Source organism: Apis cerana, linkage group LG3 (assembly GCF_029169275.1).
Source record: "Apis cerana isolate GH-2021 linkage group LG3, AcerK_1.0, whole genome shotgun sequence".
Classification (NCBI taxonomy): domain Eukaryota; kingdom Metazoa; phylum Arthropoda; class Insecta; order Hymenoptera; family Apidae; genus Apis; species Apis cerana.
In genome coordinates, this window is record NC_083854.1 from 6,301,890 (window position 1) to 6,315,551 (window position 13,662).

The 13,662-nt window shown below is 23.1% G+C and overlaps 4 protein-coding genes across 8 annotated transcripts; 1 reads left to right on the forward strand and 3 right to left on the reverse strand.

Moving 5' to 3' along the window:
• Nucleotides 1–34: 34 nt before the first annotated feature.
• LOC107997355 (MOB kinase activator-like 4) lies at nt 35–3,364 on the reverse strand. 2 transcript variants are annotated; one of them, XM_017055895.3, is made up of 4 exons: nt 3,084–3,364; nt 2,252–2,625; nt 2,035–2,169; nt 35–1,935 (listed from the first exon to the last, which is right to left on the reverse strand). In XM_017055895.3, the coding sequence occupies exons 1-4, from the start codon at nt 3,141–3,143 to the stop codon at nt 1,839–1,841; spliced, it is 666 nt and encodes a 221-aa protein (XP_016911384.1). In that variant the 5' UTR covers nt 3,144–3,364; the 3' UTR covers nt 35–1,838. The 2 variants fall into 2 exon arrangements, with proteins under 2 accessions (XP_016911384.1, XP_016911385.1); XM_017055896.3 differs by having other exon boundaries at nt 2,252–2,642; nt 3,084–3,360.
• Nucleotides 3,365–3,383: 19 nt separating this feature from the next.
• LOC107997356 (acyl carrier protein, mitochondrial) lies at nt 3,384–5,182 on the reverse strand. 3 transcript variants are annotated; one of them, XM_028666454.2, is made up of 4 exons: nt 4,712–5,098; nt 4,169–4,279; nt 4,014–4,130; nt 3,384–3,702 (listed from the first exon to the last, which is right to left on the reverse strand). In XM_028666454.2, the coding sequence occupies exons 1-4, from the start codon at nt 4,868–4,870 to the stop codon at nt 3,523–3,525; spliced, it is 567 nt and encodes a 188-aa protein (XP_028522255.1). In that variant the 5' UTR covers nt 4,871–5,098; the 3' UTR covers nt 3,384–3,522. The 3 variants fall into 3 exon arrangements, with proteins under 3 accessions (XP_028522255.1, XP_016911387.1, XP_016911386.1); XM_017055898.3 differs by lacking the exon at nt 4,014–4,130 and having other exon boundaries at nt 4,172–4,279; nt 4,712–5,182; XM_017055897.3 differs by lacking the exon at nt 4,169–4,279 and having other exon boundaries at nt 4,712–5,104.
• A 202-nt stretch (nt 5,183–5,384) lies between these two features.
• On the forward strand, nt 5,385–11,614 carry LOC107997330 (TBC1 domain family member 9). Of its 2 annotated transcripts, XM_017055853.2 has the most exons (19): nt 5,385–5,525; nt 6,452–6,618; nt 6,682–6,855; nt 6,927–7,023; nt 7,101–7,290; nt 7,382–7,458; nt 7,550–7,606; nt 7,675–7,879; nt 7,969–8,174; nt 8,343–8,632; nt 8,701–8,904; nt 8,975–9,306; nt 9,463–9,618; nt 9,700–9,885; nt 9,956–10,144; nt 10,315–10,477; nt 10,544–10,879; nt 10,971–11,092; nt 11,165–11,614. In XM_017055853.2, the coding sequence occupies exons 1-19, from the start codon at nt 5,482–5,484 to the stop codon at nt 11,381–11,383; spliced, it is 3,414 nt and encodes a 1,137-aa protein (XP_016911342.1). In that variant the 5' UTR covers nt 5,385–5,481; the 3' UTR covers nt 11,384–11,614. The 2 variants fall into 2 exon arrangements, with proteins under 2 accessions (XP_016911342.1, XP_061928475.1); XM_062072491.1 differs by having other exon boundaries at nt 10,971–11,614.
• A 1,048-nt stretch (nt 11,615–12,662) lies between these two features.
• Nucleotides 12,663–13,380, reverse strand: LOC107997328 (small ribosomal subunit protein eS21). The gene is made up of 4 exons (XM_017055852.3): nt 13,257–13,380; nt 13,107–13,164; nt 12,844–12,979; nt 12,663–12,775 (listed from the first exon to the last, which is right to left on the reverse strand). The coding sequence occupies exons 2-4, from the start codon at nt 13,154–13,156 to the stop codon at nt 12,710–12,712; spliced, it is 252 nt and encodes an 83-aa protein (XP_016911341.1). The 5' UTR covers nt 13,157–13,164; nt 13,257–13,380; the 3' UTR covers nt 12,663–12,709.
• Between the last annotated feature and the right edge of the window lie 282 nt (nt 13,381–13,662).

Genomic DNA, 13,662 nt, shown 5'->3' on the forward strand with positions numbered 1-13,662 from the left:
TTATTTAATTTATAATAAAAAGATAATATAAATATTTATATTAAGTAAAAAGTTTATTCCTTCAGTACATGCATATTTGTATAGAAATAATCTCGATATATTTTTTTTTCTCGATTATTTTGTCAACTGATCGTGTCTAATGAATTTTTTATTTACAAATTATATATACAATGTTACAATAGGCATACATGCACATTGCAGACTTATAACACATATTATGAAAATTACAGTGCCTTCTACAGAAATTCTGTTGTAAGATATTTTTTTGTTTTAGAAAAAATTGCAATAAACAATTGGCAAAAATCATATTTTATCAACAATAAATGAAATTATTAAAAAATTTATTTTGCATGATTATATTTTTCATTATTAGTGAAAATAAAAGAAAAATATTTTACAATTCTTTCTTTTATATAAGCAAAATATTTTCTTTCCTCTTTGTAAAAGCATATATTGTTGGTATCAAATTCGTATAAGCTTACAAAAATTTCTTTGAATAAATCATGATTGATACATTAATAAACTGAAAGACAATAGATTTTAAGTATGTTCAATTTTCTCTTCTTAAATTTTATAACAGTTACTAATATAAAGTACTTTTTGGAGCTTATGTACTCGGCAGTAATATGGATAATTTTCCGGCACTGATATTGCTTTTCTTAATAAGAAAACTAGAGAACATTTTCAACTTTTTCATTAATGAAATTATTAATTTTTAAAAAATGAATATAGATTAAAAAAAAAATAATATAAAAAATAATGTTTACTTATATTCTCTAGTCTTATTTTTGAAGATTAAGTGCCGGTAATAATATGAGAGTTATGTATCATTTTTCTTATGTTTAATATTTTACAGAGAATAAAAATGTAACATTTTTAATCGGACCATACGATAGTTAAGTTCGATTAATGAAGAAGAAAGCTTAACATTTCAATCCCACATAAGATAAATATGATATAAATAAGAACACTACAACATTTATTATCATTACTAATAATGCATATAAGTGTTTGTTTAATTTGGTTATTTTACGATGATTATAATTACGTCATATTGATGACTTTTGTTACAGTATATTTTTTTATGATAAATTATTCAAATATAAAATAATTATTTTGATACTTAATGTTACATTCAAAATTATATTATAAAAGAACTTTTTAAAATTTTATATGCAATTTCAATAAAATTAAATATTTTGTATATAAATTTATAATACTAAGAAGGAAGAAATATAAAATATTATATAATATAATGTTATGCAAAAAATTGAATGTTTTTACTCTAAACTTGAATTTCTTGTTACATTATTTTATGAAACAGTATTTAGAAATGAATTTCCAAAAGAAATTTTTTTATAATTTTGTTACTTTAAAATAATACATAAATACATATAAAATTCAATAATATACAATCATTTTTATATAATAAATTGTAGAAGATATAAAACATTTATTTAAAAAGATTCATCTTTATAAAGATTTAATAATGGCTAGTTCATTTTAATTATATCTTCTACATTTTATACATTAATAATAAATAAATACTGCAAATATAGCTTATTAAATATAACAAATTGTTTCATACAACGAATTTTTATAAAAAAAAAAAAAGAAAAAAAATTGTATCAAAAAGATTTTTATCTTAATTCAATTAATAACAAGAAATTCTAGTAATATATTTCTACACAAGTTACCAAAAATTATCAATCTCTTGTAATACTCTTGTTACTCTTGTAACATTTGGAACTACAAGAGATATTTCAATAATATATCATTACTTATGATTTCATATTACATTCAACGAATTTCAGGTAAATATAAATATTTAAGTTCTATTATGCTTCACTTTCTGTTGTTCCTTCTTCTTCCATAATTGGTACTATTAAACTTTCCTTTGACATTAAATTATATTTTGTTACAAATGCTGTAAATCTAGAATAAAGGTCAATATAAAAAACAAAATAAATGAATTAATAATTTTATATTATTATATTAATATTATAATCATATTTTTATAATTAATCATTTTACCTGCGACATAAAAAAGTCTCATTTTCAAATTCATCAAATATTGTTCTATGATGATAATATGCATGAGAGAAAATTCTATAAACTCTTCTGCTAACAGATCCAAGTTTGGCTACTGAAGATTCTTTAATACTAACTCTGAAATTGAATATGAAAAAATAAAAAAAATAAATATTATATTTGTATGATTGCTATAATTTTTATATGATATTATGTATACCTGCTAGGAAAATATTTGTTACTATTAAGTAAACAAGCTGCACCATCAAGTGTATGTCGTGTATAATCAATAGCTGGACATTCTTTAGGTGTTTTATGTGCAGCACATAGAAATATCCATTGTTCAGTAGCTGTCATTTGAGTACAAGTTTCTGGATGACATTCAGCCTGTAGTCTTACTGTTAAACCATTCAGTTCCATACAAAACTGTCTTAAATGTTCATACTTCCATACTGCTTCATCTTGCGCTTCTGGCATTTTCAATATTAAATCAACATTAGATGGATCTCTTCTAATCATTTGCTGAATATATTGTTGCACGGCCAGCGTGCTGTCCATTTCTTCAAAGGGTTCATCAGGCCACCTACAGAAATTCTAACCAAAGAAGGTTCCTAAATTAAGAATTTTTAATAAGAAATGAGAAATTAATATTATTTATATGACTCACTTATTACATGAATATTTTATCATTATAATTATTATACTATATTATTATTACTGAAAATATCTATATTTTTATAATGTAACGATGTAACGTAAAACATATATAAACGAATAATTTTAAAAAATATTATAACGTTAATAAAATTAAATTAAAGATATAATTAATAAGAATAAATTAAAGATATACAAAAATAAAATGATATAAATATCTTGAATCATTAATTTGTAAACAAGTTTTTTGTAACGCGTTAATTAATTTTAGAAAGATACGTTAAAAACGCTTTCAGATATCTCTGTAAGTACATTATGTATAATCGAACTATCATTGAACGATAGTATATAAGACATGAAAATAATAAATTCTTAAGAAAATTAAAAGTTTTATTAACCTTTGCTGTAGTTCCAGGTCTATTTCTTCTAAAGAATACACATCCGTCCGCCATCTTCATTTTTTCAGTTGTTGCACTCGATTAGCATGCACGTTCGATTGAATCAAATAAAAAGATCTGAGATGTCGTAATGTCGGCCTAGAGAGTAGCGACACCATATTATTGTTATATAGTGGTATTTTATATTTTATTTAGAAATAACTTGAATGTTTATATCAACATAAGATAAAAGTAAATTGTAAAAGTATATTGTATTTTCTTTGTTTAATATTATAAATAAATACATATAGGAGAACGTAATTTACGATTTGATCTAACAATACACTTTATTTTTACAATTTATATTATATACAGAAGAAATAAAATTTAATTTTTTTTTAAACAATATTTTAAAAATAAAAAAGCTTGACTAATGAGATGATTTATATTATATGAATATTTATTCGTAAACATCTTCTCTATCGGCAACGTAACGTACTATATCCGCAGGTCGTAGAAGCTTCTGTGCATCCATATCTGGTATTTCAAAACCAAATTCATCTTCTATAGCCATTATAATTTCTACATGATCCAAAGAATCCAAACCCAGATCTTGCATAAAATGAGAGTTCAAAGATAACTGCACAAGATATCAAATGTTTAATGATAATATATACAATACAATAATATATACAAAAAGTGAATAAATAATTGAATATATTAATTTATTATAGACATCACGATTCAAGCGAAGTGTTAATCTATCATACTTTTTCTGAGAAGCTATCTATCAAGTGTTTTACAAATATAAAATATTAATAAGCTTTAAAGATTTTTTTCATTGAAAATTATTAAAGAAAAAAAATATTTATGAAAATGTTTTTCAAATATATATTTGCAAAACACTTTCACAAGTATTCTTTAATGTTGTATTATCTTGTGAATAGATACCTTCTGAACATCAACTTTATCATAGAGATTGAGTACTAAAAGTACACGCTGGCGAATAAGGTCAAGTGATAATGGTGCCTTATGGCCATACTGACGCACCTGCTTGACTCGTGTGCCCTGTAAAATAATAGTTTGTAAAAAATATATAACTTTACAACCTTGTCAGCAGTTATTTTATCATAAGCTTGGACCACATTTAAAACACGTTCTTCTAGTTCTTGAGTTTTAGGTTTTGAAGTGGATGTACGAATATTTTGTATATTTACCTATTAATATTTATAATATTATATATATATTACACATATAATTAAATAGAATACATAATTATAATCTTTATATTAAAATATATATTTATGATAAAAGAAAGTAATATTAATATTAAATTTACAATTATAATTAAAAAGTATTGATTTCTTATATAAGCATGGCAACAAATATAATTAAATATAATATTAATGAAATAAAATCTGAATTTATACTGTAAAAGTGGACTTTACTTACTACTTTAGGTATATTCAATTTAATTAAAACATGACATACTAAATCGATAGAATATTTTAAATTCTATATTTTACATTTTTTTATATTAATTATTTTACTTAAAACAGAATTATTTTGATTACATAATGCGTAATTTAAAATAGGATATATGAACTGTTGAAAAGAATTCACGAAAATCACAGAAAAGTAATATTTACCTGAGGTATAACTGTGAGAATACTTTGCCTTTTACAATGAAATAATCTTTCATTTAATTGAAATTGTGTAATAGCACTTCGTAAACACGTTCGAGTGATCAAATTTCTAAAAGCACCGGTATTTCTTATTAAAATACGAACTCCCGCGAGAGACGCCATTTTCTCTGCAATGAAAAATCTCGCGAAAAGACGTAACCTAATCGTATAACACTAACTTTACTTGTGTATTACAGTTATCTCATACAGGAGTTTACATGAATTAAAAATTGTAGCGACATCTACTTTATAATAATATATTTATTATAAAATAAAAATTATGATTTATTATATTTTATCAAGTGCTTTTCAAACTTTTATGTATATATATATATATATATATATATATATGATATGGTATCAAAATAGTTCCAGAGAATATTATTTTAAAAATATTAAAATTTATTATTTTTAAATTTCATATATATTTTTCAATATAATATATTTATTAACAATTTTATTTAATTTATATTCTATTATAAAATATTTTTTTAAAAAAATGAAACATTCCAAAGCAAAAATATTGAATTCTTAGTAACATTTTGAATCGAGAATATGGCGAAATTGCAAAAATTGACGCAGCTGACGTGATTTGTAATAAAGTTCATGTTAGTGTTTATCTTTGGCAAGTATTTTTTCTATTACTCAGGCAACGAATTTTGCTAGTGTCTTGGATAAAGTGTGTTTGAATTTGTATCGTTAGTACCATATGTGCTGGAACAATAGTGATCAATATGTGGGTGAAGCCACAAGAGGTTCTACTGGCAAATGCTTTTTGGTAAATTAATACGTGTATACAATGTTCTATGTTCTGTTACAATTACTGTTTACATCGTATGTCAAAGACAGCTGACAGACAAATACTTAGGAATTTTAGTAATCTTCGAGCAATTAATATATTCAAAATTAACTATTAATTCATATATATAAATAATTATTGTTTTAATTAATTTGTAAATTTTTTAATTAAAATTATTTGTTTATACTTCGTAAATATAACTAATGATATTACATTTAATATATTCCTTAAAAAAATTTATTAATTATATTTTTAAATATCTTGAAATGTTTAAAGTTCTAATATGTCAAGAATTTTAAATTATTGCTATATTTTTCTATATGTTATCATTTAGTATAAAAATATAAATTACAATATATTGCACATAAGAGATACGGTTTATTAATGATAAGAAATATTCGCGCTATTAAAATCATTTTATTAATTATCTACGATATTAATTTCCCCTTCAAAACTTTATGAATAAAGTATAAATGAAAAGTGAAAAATTTCATTGATATGTATATTTCTGTAATTATAATATTCTATAAGTATAATATTATATACGAAATTATGTTGTTTTATAATATTATAAATTGCAAAAATAAAAATTACAGTTTTTATTAACTAAAGTTTTTTATATTTTTATTATGTCTTTATATTTATATATTTGTTATGTTTTTTATAATTTGTTTTTTTATTTTAAAATATTTTTTTTATTTTAAAATACTTTATTTATTATTATGCAATTAAATTATTATACTTATCTTTTTTTTAGTATATAAAAAAATTTGATATTAACTTTATATAATAAAAATATAAATAGTATATTATATAATTATAATTATTGTGTTTTACAATGAATAAGTGAATTTATATTTTTTCTTAAAGAAAAATGATTTTATTTTATTATTTTTATTATATAGGATAACAGAACAAGCAACTGTATATTTTGTTTTACAACGTCGTAAAGGACATGGAAAAACAAAAGGTCTTACTTCTATATTGGTAGGAACATTGGATAGTGTTTTTGACACTAAACCTCCACCATTTAGAATATTACATCAAACACCATCATCAGAAGTTTATTGGGGTAAGATATCTTAACAGAAATTTTTACTTATAAATATATTGATTTATTTTTTTTAATTTATAGCAGTTGCATGCTCTTTGACACATGAAGAAATTTTACAAGATTGGGAATGGCTTCATTCTAATTTAATGGATACTTTAACATCATTTGATACTGAAGAAGAAATTACTGAATTTGTTTGTTGTAAAATACAATCAATTATTGCAAACAATGTACCAGATTGTCAATTTGCAGATGGTAAATTGTTTATTATGAAATTGATTAAAAAGTAAAATTTGTACATAATTAAAACTTATATTATTTCACAGAAGAGGATCCAGAATCATTTAAAACTGTATCTTTTAAATTTCATCAACTTTTTAATATACCAAAAGAAGATAAATTAGTCAATTATTATTCATGCAGGTATTTGTTAATCTAAAAATATATCTAAAAATTTTAATAAAACTTACAAATTTTATATATATTGCATTTTTTTTTAGTTATTGGAAATCTCGTTTACCTAGACAAGGATGGTTATATTTATCAATAAATCATATGTGTTTTTATGCCTATATTTTGGCAAGAGAAACAAAATTAATTATAAGATGGGCTGATATTACTGAATTAAGTAAAACTAATTCCATCTTATTTCCAGATAGTATACGAGTTGTAACAAGAGAAAGTAAAGAGGTAAAGATATTGTTATTGTATTGTAAGATATTGTATTATTTAAGATATTATATTTTTTATAATAAATAACTTTTTTTTATTTTTCTTATAGCATTATTTTTCAATGTTTCTTCATAAATCTGAAACATATTCATTAATGGAACAACTTACAAATATTGCTATGAAAAGGTAATATTATTTATATCAAGTATAATCAACTACATCAAAATAAAAATAAAAAAATACATTTAATAAATTAATATTATTTTATTTTTATTAGACTTATAGACGAAAAAAGTGGTTTTAATGAAGATAGGGAACTATTAAGCAAATTAAGGTATTTGGTGATTTGAAAATTTTAAATAAAATTTATATATATTAATACAATGATAATTATATTTACAGCAAAAATGTACCTAAAAAACCATCTTTCTTGAAAAGGGATCTTGATGCACGAGCACATTCTGAAGCTTATAGGTTACAATTCAGATTGCCAGGTATTGAAAAATTGGATGGCAGTATTGATGCAACATTATGGACACCATATAATAAAAGATATGTATGGGGAAAAATATTTCTTTCTCAAAATTATCTTTGTTTTGAAAGCAGGGTAAATATAATTAAATATAAAAATTTAATTAAATTTATTATATAAAAATTTATACTTAATAATGCCATTTAATATTTTTATCAATTTAGGTAAGAGGATTAGTAAGTTTAGTTATACCATTAAGAGAAGTAAGACTTATTGAACCTGCTGAAAATCAATCATCCAGTACAGGAATAGATAAATCTATTCTAGTGACAACTGCTCGATCTTCATTTTTATTTGCTCAGATTCATGATCGTGATTTTGTTGTGCAAAAAATATCTGAATTATTAGCAAGATCTAAATTATCAAATTTGTAAGTTTTTACATAATATTACTAATTTTACAATTTTATATTATTATATTATATATTACTATATAATGTAATAATATAATATAATAATATAATACATTATATTATTAATTTTTATTACAATTTAATAATATATTTATATTTTAATTAATATATTTTATTTTGATATAGGAATATTGATCATGTATTTTCTCAAAATATTATACAACATAATGACAGCAATTGCAAAGAAACTAAATCAGTTAATGATTGGAAACCACAACCACCATTAATGACTTTATTTAAAGCCCCATTAACTAATGAAGCAGCACTAAAACAAGAAGCTAAAGAAAAACAATGGGAACTTCATTTTGCAGAATATGGCAGAGGAATTACAATGTACAGAACAACAGAGACAGCAAAACTTATAATTCAAGGTGTACCACAATCTCTTAGAGGAGAAGTTTGGCTTACTTTTTCTGGTAATATAATAAATATAATTCTATTCACACAATTATATTAATGTAATATAATTTCAATTTATTTATAGGTGCTTTAAATGAAATGGTAATGAATCCAGGACTATATAAATCACTAGTTGATCAATCTTTAGGTAAATCATGTCAAGCAAATGAAGAAATAGAACGAGATTTGCATCGATCTTTACCTGAACACCCAGCATTTCAATCTGATACTGGTATCAGTGCTTTAAGAAGAGTTCTTTCTGCATATGCTTGGAAAAATCCACAAATTGGTAAAAATTTTATTTGTAATTATTGCTATAAAAATTTCAAAAAATTATCATTTTAATTATTTTGAAATAGGTTATTGTCAAGCCATGAATATAGTAGCTTCAGTACTATTAATTTATTGCTCAGAAGAATCTGCATTTTGGCAATTATGTAATGTATGTGAATCATTATTACCCGATTATTATGATAGAAGAGTAGTCGGTGCTCTTGTTGATCAAGGTCTTTTAGAAGAATTAGCAGCTGAACATTTACCAACTTTACATGCTAGATTGCAAGAACTTGGTCTTATTAAAGTTATATCACTTTCATGGTTCTTAACTATATTTTTAAGCGTTATGCCAACAAGTAGTGCAGTAAATATAATGGATTGTTTTTTCTATGATGGAGCAAAAGTAATTTTCCAGGTATAACACATTTTATTATATATATTTTATTTTTAGCTCCTTAATTATTTTTTATTAGTCAAAATATTGAATTTTATTGACATTCTTTCTAATAAATACAGAATAAATTACGTACAGAAGAAATTTGAAGTAAACAGGTCTTTCTTCCTGTGTCAGATAGCATTGACAGTACTGGAGTGGAACCAAGATAAATTATTAAATTGCCGTGACGATGGTGAAGCAATGCAGTTATTAACAGATTATCTTGGGGGTGTATACAATGATGAGGGACTTATACTTCCTAGACCAGTTGATAGTGCTACTCCTAATAGAGTAAGAATATTTTTATTTAAATTGTATTTATAAGCATTAAAAATTCTGTCTATTTACATTTATGTATATTCGTCAATTTAGAGTATATCTGTTCAAACTTTAATATATGAAGCATATTCAAGATATGGATCTTTGACTATTGGTGGAATAGAAAGACTTCGTTTAAAACACAGATTGAGGGTAGTTCAAAGTTTAGAAGATGGAATTGAGAAAAATGTAATTAGGAGTGTTATTGTTGATAAATATATGACAATGGAAGAATTACAGGTATTATATATATTTAAAAAAATATATATATATATAAAACTGTTTAAAAAATAATTGTATTATTATTTAGGATTTATTAAATTTAGTAAGAGAAGAATTAATGAGTCAACGAAAATCTGAACCTGATCGTTATGATCCAACACAGCCCCCTTATGAAGCATATAAAATAGATTTTGAATTATTTAGAATATTATTTGGTGGTTTATCCCCGTGGGGAAAATGTAGTCAAGCTGAATCTCTCGCTGCCCGATTATTCCGTGTAAGTTAATTAAGTTTAAAAAGTAATTTTTTTTTAAGTATAGTTACCTGTATCTGAAAAAAGAAAATTGATAAAAAATATTAGAGAATTAACACCTATGTATATCTTAATTCTATTGAATAAGATCAAGCAAATACAGAAAATGTTCATAAGTACTATTGTACTATCAGTTAATGGATCGTAATCGTGATGGTCTACTGAACTTTCGGGAATTAGTACAAGCAATTGGTATGACAGCAACTGCAGATTTAACACAAAGATTAAAACTTTTATATACTCTACACTTACCACCACTACTTACACCAGCTGATTTTGAATCACCAACACATTCTGGTAAATATTATTTTATACTTAAAAATATTATAATAAAAGAATATTTATTTGGATAATTAATATCAGATGGTGCTGAAGTAGCAGCTGAAGCTACAGATTTTTTTGATAGTATGGAACAAAGCGTTGCTTCTTTGGAAATGCCAGTTAGTTTAGCAGAAGAACCTAGTATTGGTACTTTATCTCGCTCGACAAGTTTGACCAGCCAACAAGGAGATCAATCATGGGAAGTTCAAAGTATGGGTAGTTTACGTTCTATGATAGCATCCAAAGATAGTCCATTGGATCTTAAAACTGTGCCAAAAATGTCACAAGGACATTTTATTGCATTATGGAAAACTCTTTATGACATGTTTCCTGCACAACCAGAAGAACAAGAAACTTATCATTGTATAGCTTCAATAGGTAAATTATATGTTACTACAAGTATAAAAATATTATTACTATTTAAATCCATATTGTATAAATAATAAAAAAAAATGTTTTTAATATATAGGTACACTTTTACTTCAATTAGGCGATGTTGGCAAAAAGTTTTATGTTGGTAGAGATGAATCTGAAGATAGTTTACTTCTAGCCGCTATTGCTGTTCAACAAACATCTTCAATTATGGAACGGGTAACATATTATTTATATTACATAAATCATCTCATAATATATTACAAATTATATATAAATAACGATTTTCAGTCACATGATCGTAATGGAAATCCATCAAACATAGTTGCATCTACTGGTCCAGATTGGACAATAAGTGTTGAACAGTTTTTGGCATCTGCCTTAACAGGTCAAGCAATAGTTGATTTTTTTAGTAAAAGAGCAGATCTTGCAGAAGCGATTGCAAGTCTAAAAAATCGTAGATTCAATCGCGTTCATTCCTTATCAGATACTCCTGTGTTAAATGTCTGATACACAGGCTTAACTGTGTATAAAAATAGTGTAAGATATATATGAAATTTATAAAATCATAGATTGCCTTGAATAATTGACCAGTAATTTTATTTTCTAAGAAAATTTCTGCATTCATTGCAATTAGATGTATAAATTTTAGTTAAAAAAATAGATTTGTAGTGCTCAAGACATTTTGTAACAAAATAGTAGTTACAAAAAAGATTAAAATATAATGTTTCATTAAACTAATCCAAGTAATATTTAAATTTTATATGATATTACTATTATATTTTTTATTGATTCCAAAATATTGATAAGTACCAAAAAAATTTAATTCTTTATGCTTATAATATTCTTTTTTTAGTGATATCTAGTAATACATTATATTAGTTTTTACTATATGAAATTAAAATTTTGCATATGTGATTGAGAATTGATCTTTCAAAATATTAATCTATATGTAATTTATTGGCCTAATCATGGATTAATCATACTGATCAAAAACAAAAACATAACATCAATAGAATATGCTCAGGGTAATATTTTAAATCTAAAATATCAGTTCCATCATTTTTTAATAATATTTATGCTTAAAAATCAAGTTCCCAGTAAATAATATTAATATATAGAAGTTTTTTGGAATTAAAGTATATTGAATAATTACAAATTTCCATATTTTCCCAATCGTAATATATGCACAAGATTATGAAATATTTTTATTATCAATTAATAAATGTTGCTTAGTTTTTATAATTCTGCTAAAAATTTCAATACATTTAAAAATACATGAAAAAACTATAACTTTTGATTGCTACTGATTAGAATAATAATGTCCAATAATAAATTAAGAGACTATACTTATACTATATACATTCTTAAGAAATATGAGATAATTCTTCAAAGTATTTAAAAATTTGTACTAATTCTTATTATTCAACACATTATATATATAATATAAAATTTAAAATGGATATATATATTTTAACATGTTTATAAATTTTTGTTAAATGCAATTGAAATCATATTTTTTTGACACATACAATTATATTTTTAAAATAATTTTTATTTTTATATAATTATTGCAAACAAAATTTTTGAAATAGAATTAGTAAAAAAAATTGTTCCGTCAAAAAAAGCATGAAATATTAAAAAATTATCTTTCTATATGTGTATATAATGATCCATTTCATATATAAAACTCTATGTACAAAAATCATATAATAAATTATATATACAAAAAAACTTTTGTAAGTTTATAAATATAATTTAAGTCAATAGTTTAATACAATAATACACATTATTTAAATTTTTATATTTTTATTGAAAGAATAAAAGAATTATATGTTAAAAATTTTTTGGTAATATACCATCATTTTTTGCAAGTCTTACCAAACAATCATCAGATTCACCCTAAAAAATAAATAAATAATAAAAAATTAAAAATTAAATAAAATTTAAAAAAAATTTAAAAAACGTACCATTCGGCGTATAGCTCCACAAATTGCATACATTTTTTGAGAATCACTCATGCGTCCAGTTTCAGGATCAACATCAGCAATACTTAATTGAATAGATGCATGATCTTTAGCATGTATAATACGATTACTTGATGAACTATAAAATATATGATTTATTATAATTTATTTAAATTTTTAATTCTTTTTTCAGTTATATTTACAATTTTTATTTAAATACATTATTTCTATATCATAAAAAATAACAATCCACGTGTATTATTTACCACTTTCTTGGGATGTATAAGTCAACAAGTACTCCGTTATCGTTTTCCATTTTTATATCTACAATAAAATTTATATGAAATTACATTTTTGTGTAAAAAAATATAATATTATGAAATTATAAATTAAAATAAATTCTTATTTTTACTTACTAAAAGAGCACCGTGAAATGGCTTCCTACGGAAAAGAACTTTTATGATAGTGTGAATATCATAAAACGAAATCAAGTTCACCAACATAGAGAATAAATTTCTATATATTTCTATCAATTTAAATATTTATTAATAGATATTAATTTCATAGCTTCGAATATATTTTAGTTTGAGATATTAAAAATTTTGAATTCTTTTCATAGATTTTGAAATTAACTATCAAAATTCATTTATTCAAAAATTTTATGCATATTAAGTTAAGCGTTTTTAGGGTTTTTACGAATTATGTGACGTATATTGAATTTTTATCCAATTTGATTGGACAATAGAAACACTAGCGCGCGCCAAATCAAAAATTTTTTCTACGAAATTAAATAATTTTATAAAAAGAAATAAGAAAAAATAT

What these genes read in the sequence shown, in the direction of transcription:
- LOC107997355 (XM_017055895.3), bottom strand. Translation starts at nt 3,143, where the DNA reads ATGAAGATGGCGGACGGATGTGTATTCTTTAGAAGAAATAGACCTGGA. An exon ending in AACAAATATTTTCCTAGCAG is followed by an intron (nt 2,170 to 2,251) that starts GTATACATAATA and finishes ATTCAATTTCAG; the next exon opens with AGTTAGTATTAAAGAATCTT. An exon ending in GAGACTTTTTTATGTCGCAG is followed by an intron (nt 1,936 to 2,034) that starts GTAAAATGATTA and finishes CCTTTATTCTAG; the next exon opens with ATTTACAGCATTTGTAACAA.
- LOC107997356 (XM_028666454.2), bottom strand. Translation starts at nt 4,870, where the DNA reads ATGGCGTCTCTCGCGGGAGTTCGTATTTTAATAAGAAATACCGGTGCT. An exon ending in TTCTCACAGTTATACCTCAG is followed by an intron (nt 4,280 to 4,711) that starts GTAAATATTACT and finishes AAATATTAATAG; the next exon opens with GTAAATATACAAAATATTCG. An exon ending in AAATAACTGCTGACAAGGTT is followed by an intron (nt 4,131 to 4,168) that starts GTAAAGTTATAT and finishes ATTATTTTACAG; the next exon opens with GGCACACGAGTCAAGCAGGT.
- LOC107997330 (XM_062072491.1), top strand. Translation starts at nt 5,482, where the DNA reads ATGTGGGTGAAGCCACAAGAGGTTCTACTGGCAAATGCTTTTTG. An exon ending in ATCATCAGAAGTTTATTGGG is followed by an intron (nt 6,619 to 6,681) that starts GTAAGATATCTT and finishes TTTAATTTATAG; the next exon opens with CAGTTGCATGCTCTTTGACA. An exon ending in ATAGTGCTACTCCTAATAGA is followed by an intron (nt 9,619 to 9,699) that starts GTAAGAATATTT and finishes TCGTCAATTTAG; the next exon opens with AGTATATCTGTTCAAACTTT.
- LOC107997328 (XM_017055852.3), bottom strand. Translation starts at nt 13,156, where the DNA reads ATGGAAAACGATAACGGAGTACTTGTTGACTTATACATCCCAAGAAAG. An exon ending in TTATACATCCCAAGAAAGTG is followed by an intron (nt 12,980 to 13,106) that starts GTAAATAATACA and finishes TATATTTTATAG; the next exon opens with TTCATCAAGTAATCGTATTA. An exon ending in GTGGAGCTATACGCCGAATG is followed by an intron (nt 12,776 to 12,843) that starts GTACGTTTTTTA and finishes TTTATTTTTTAG; the next exon opens with GGTGAATCTGATGATTGTTT.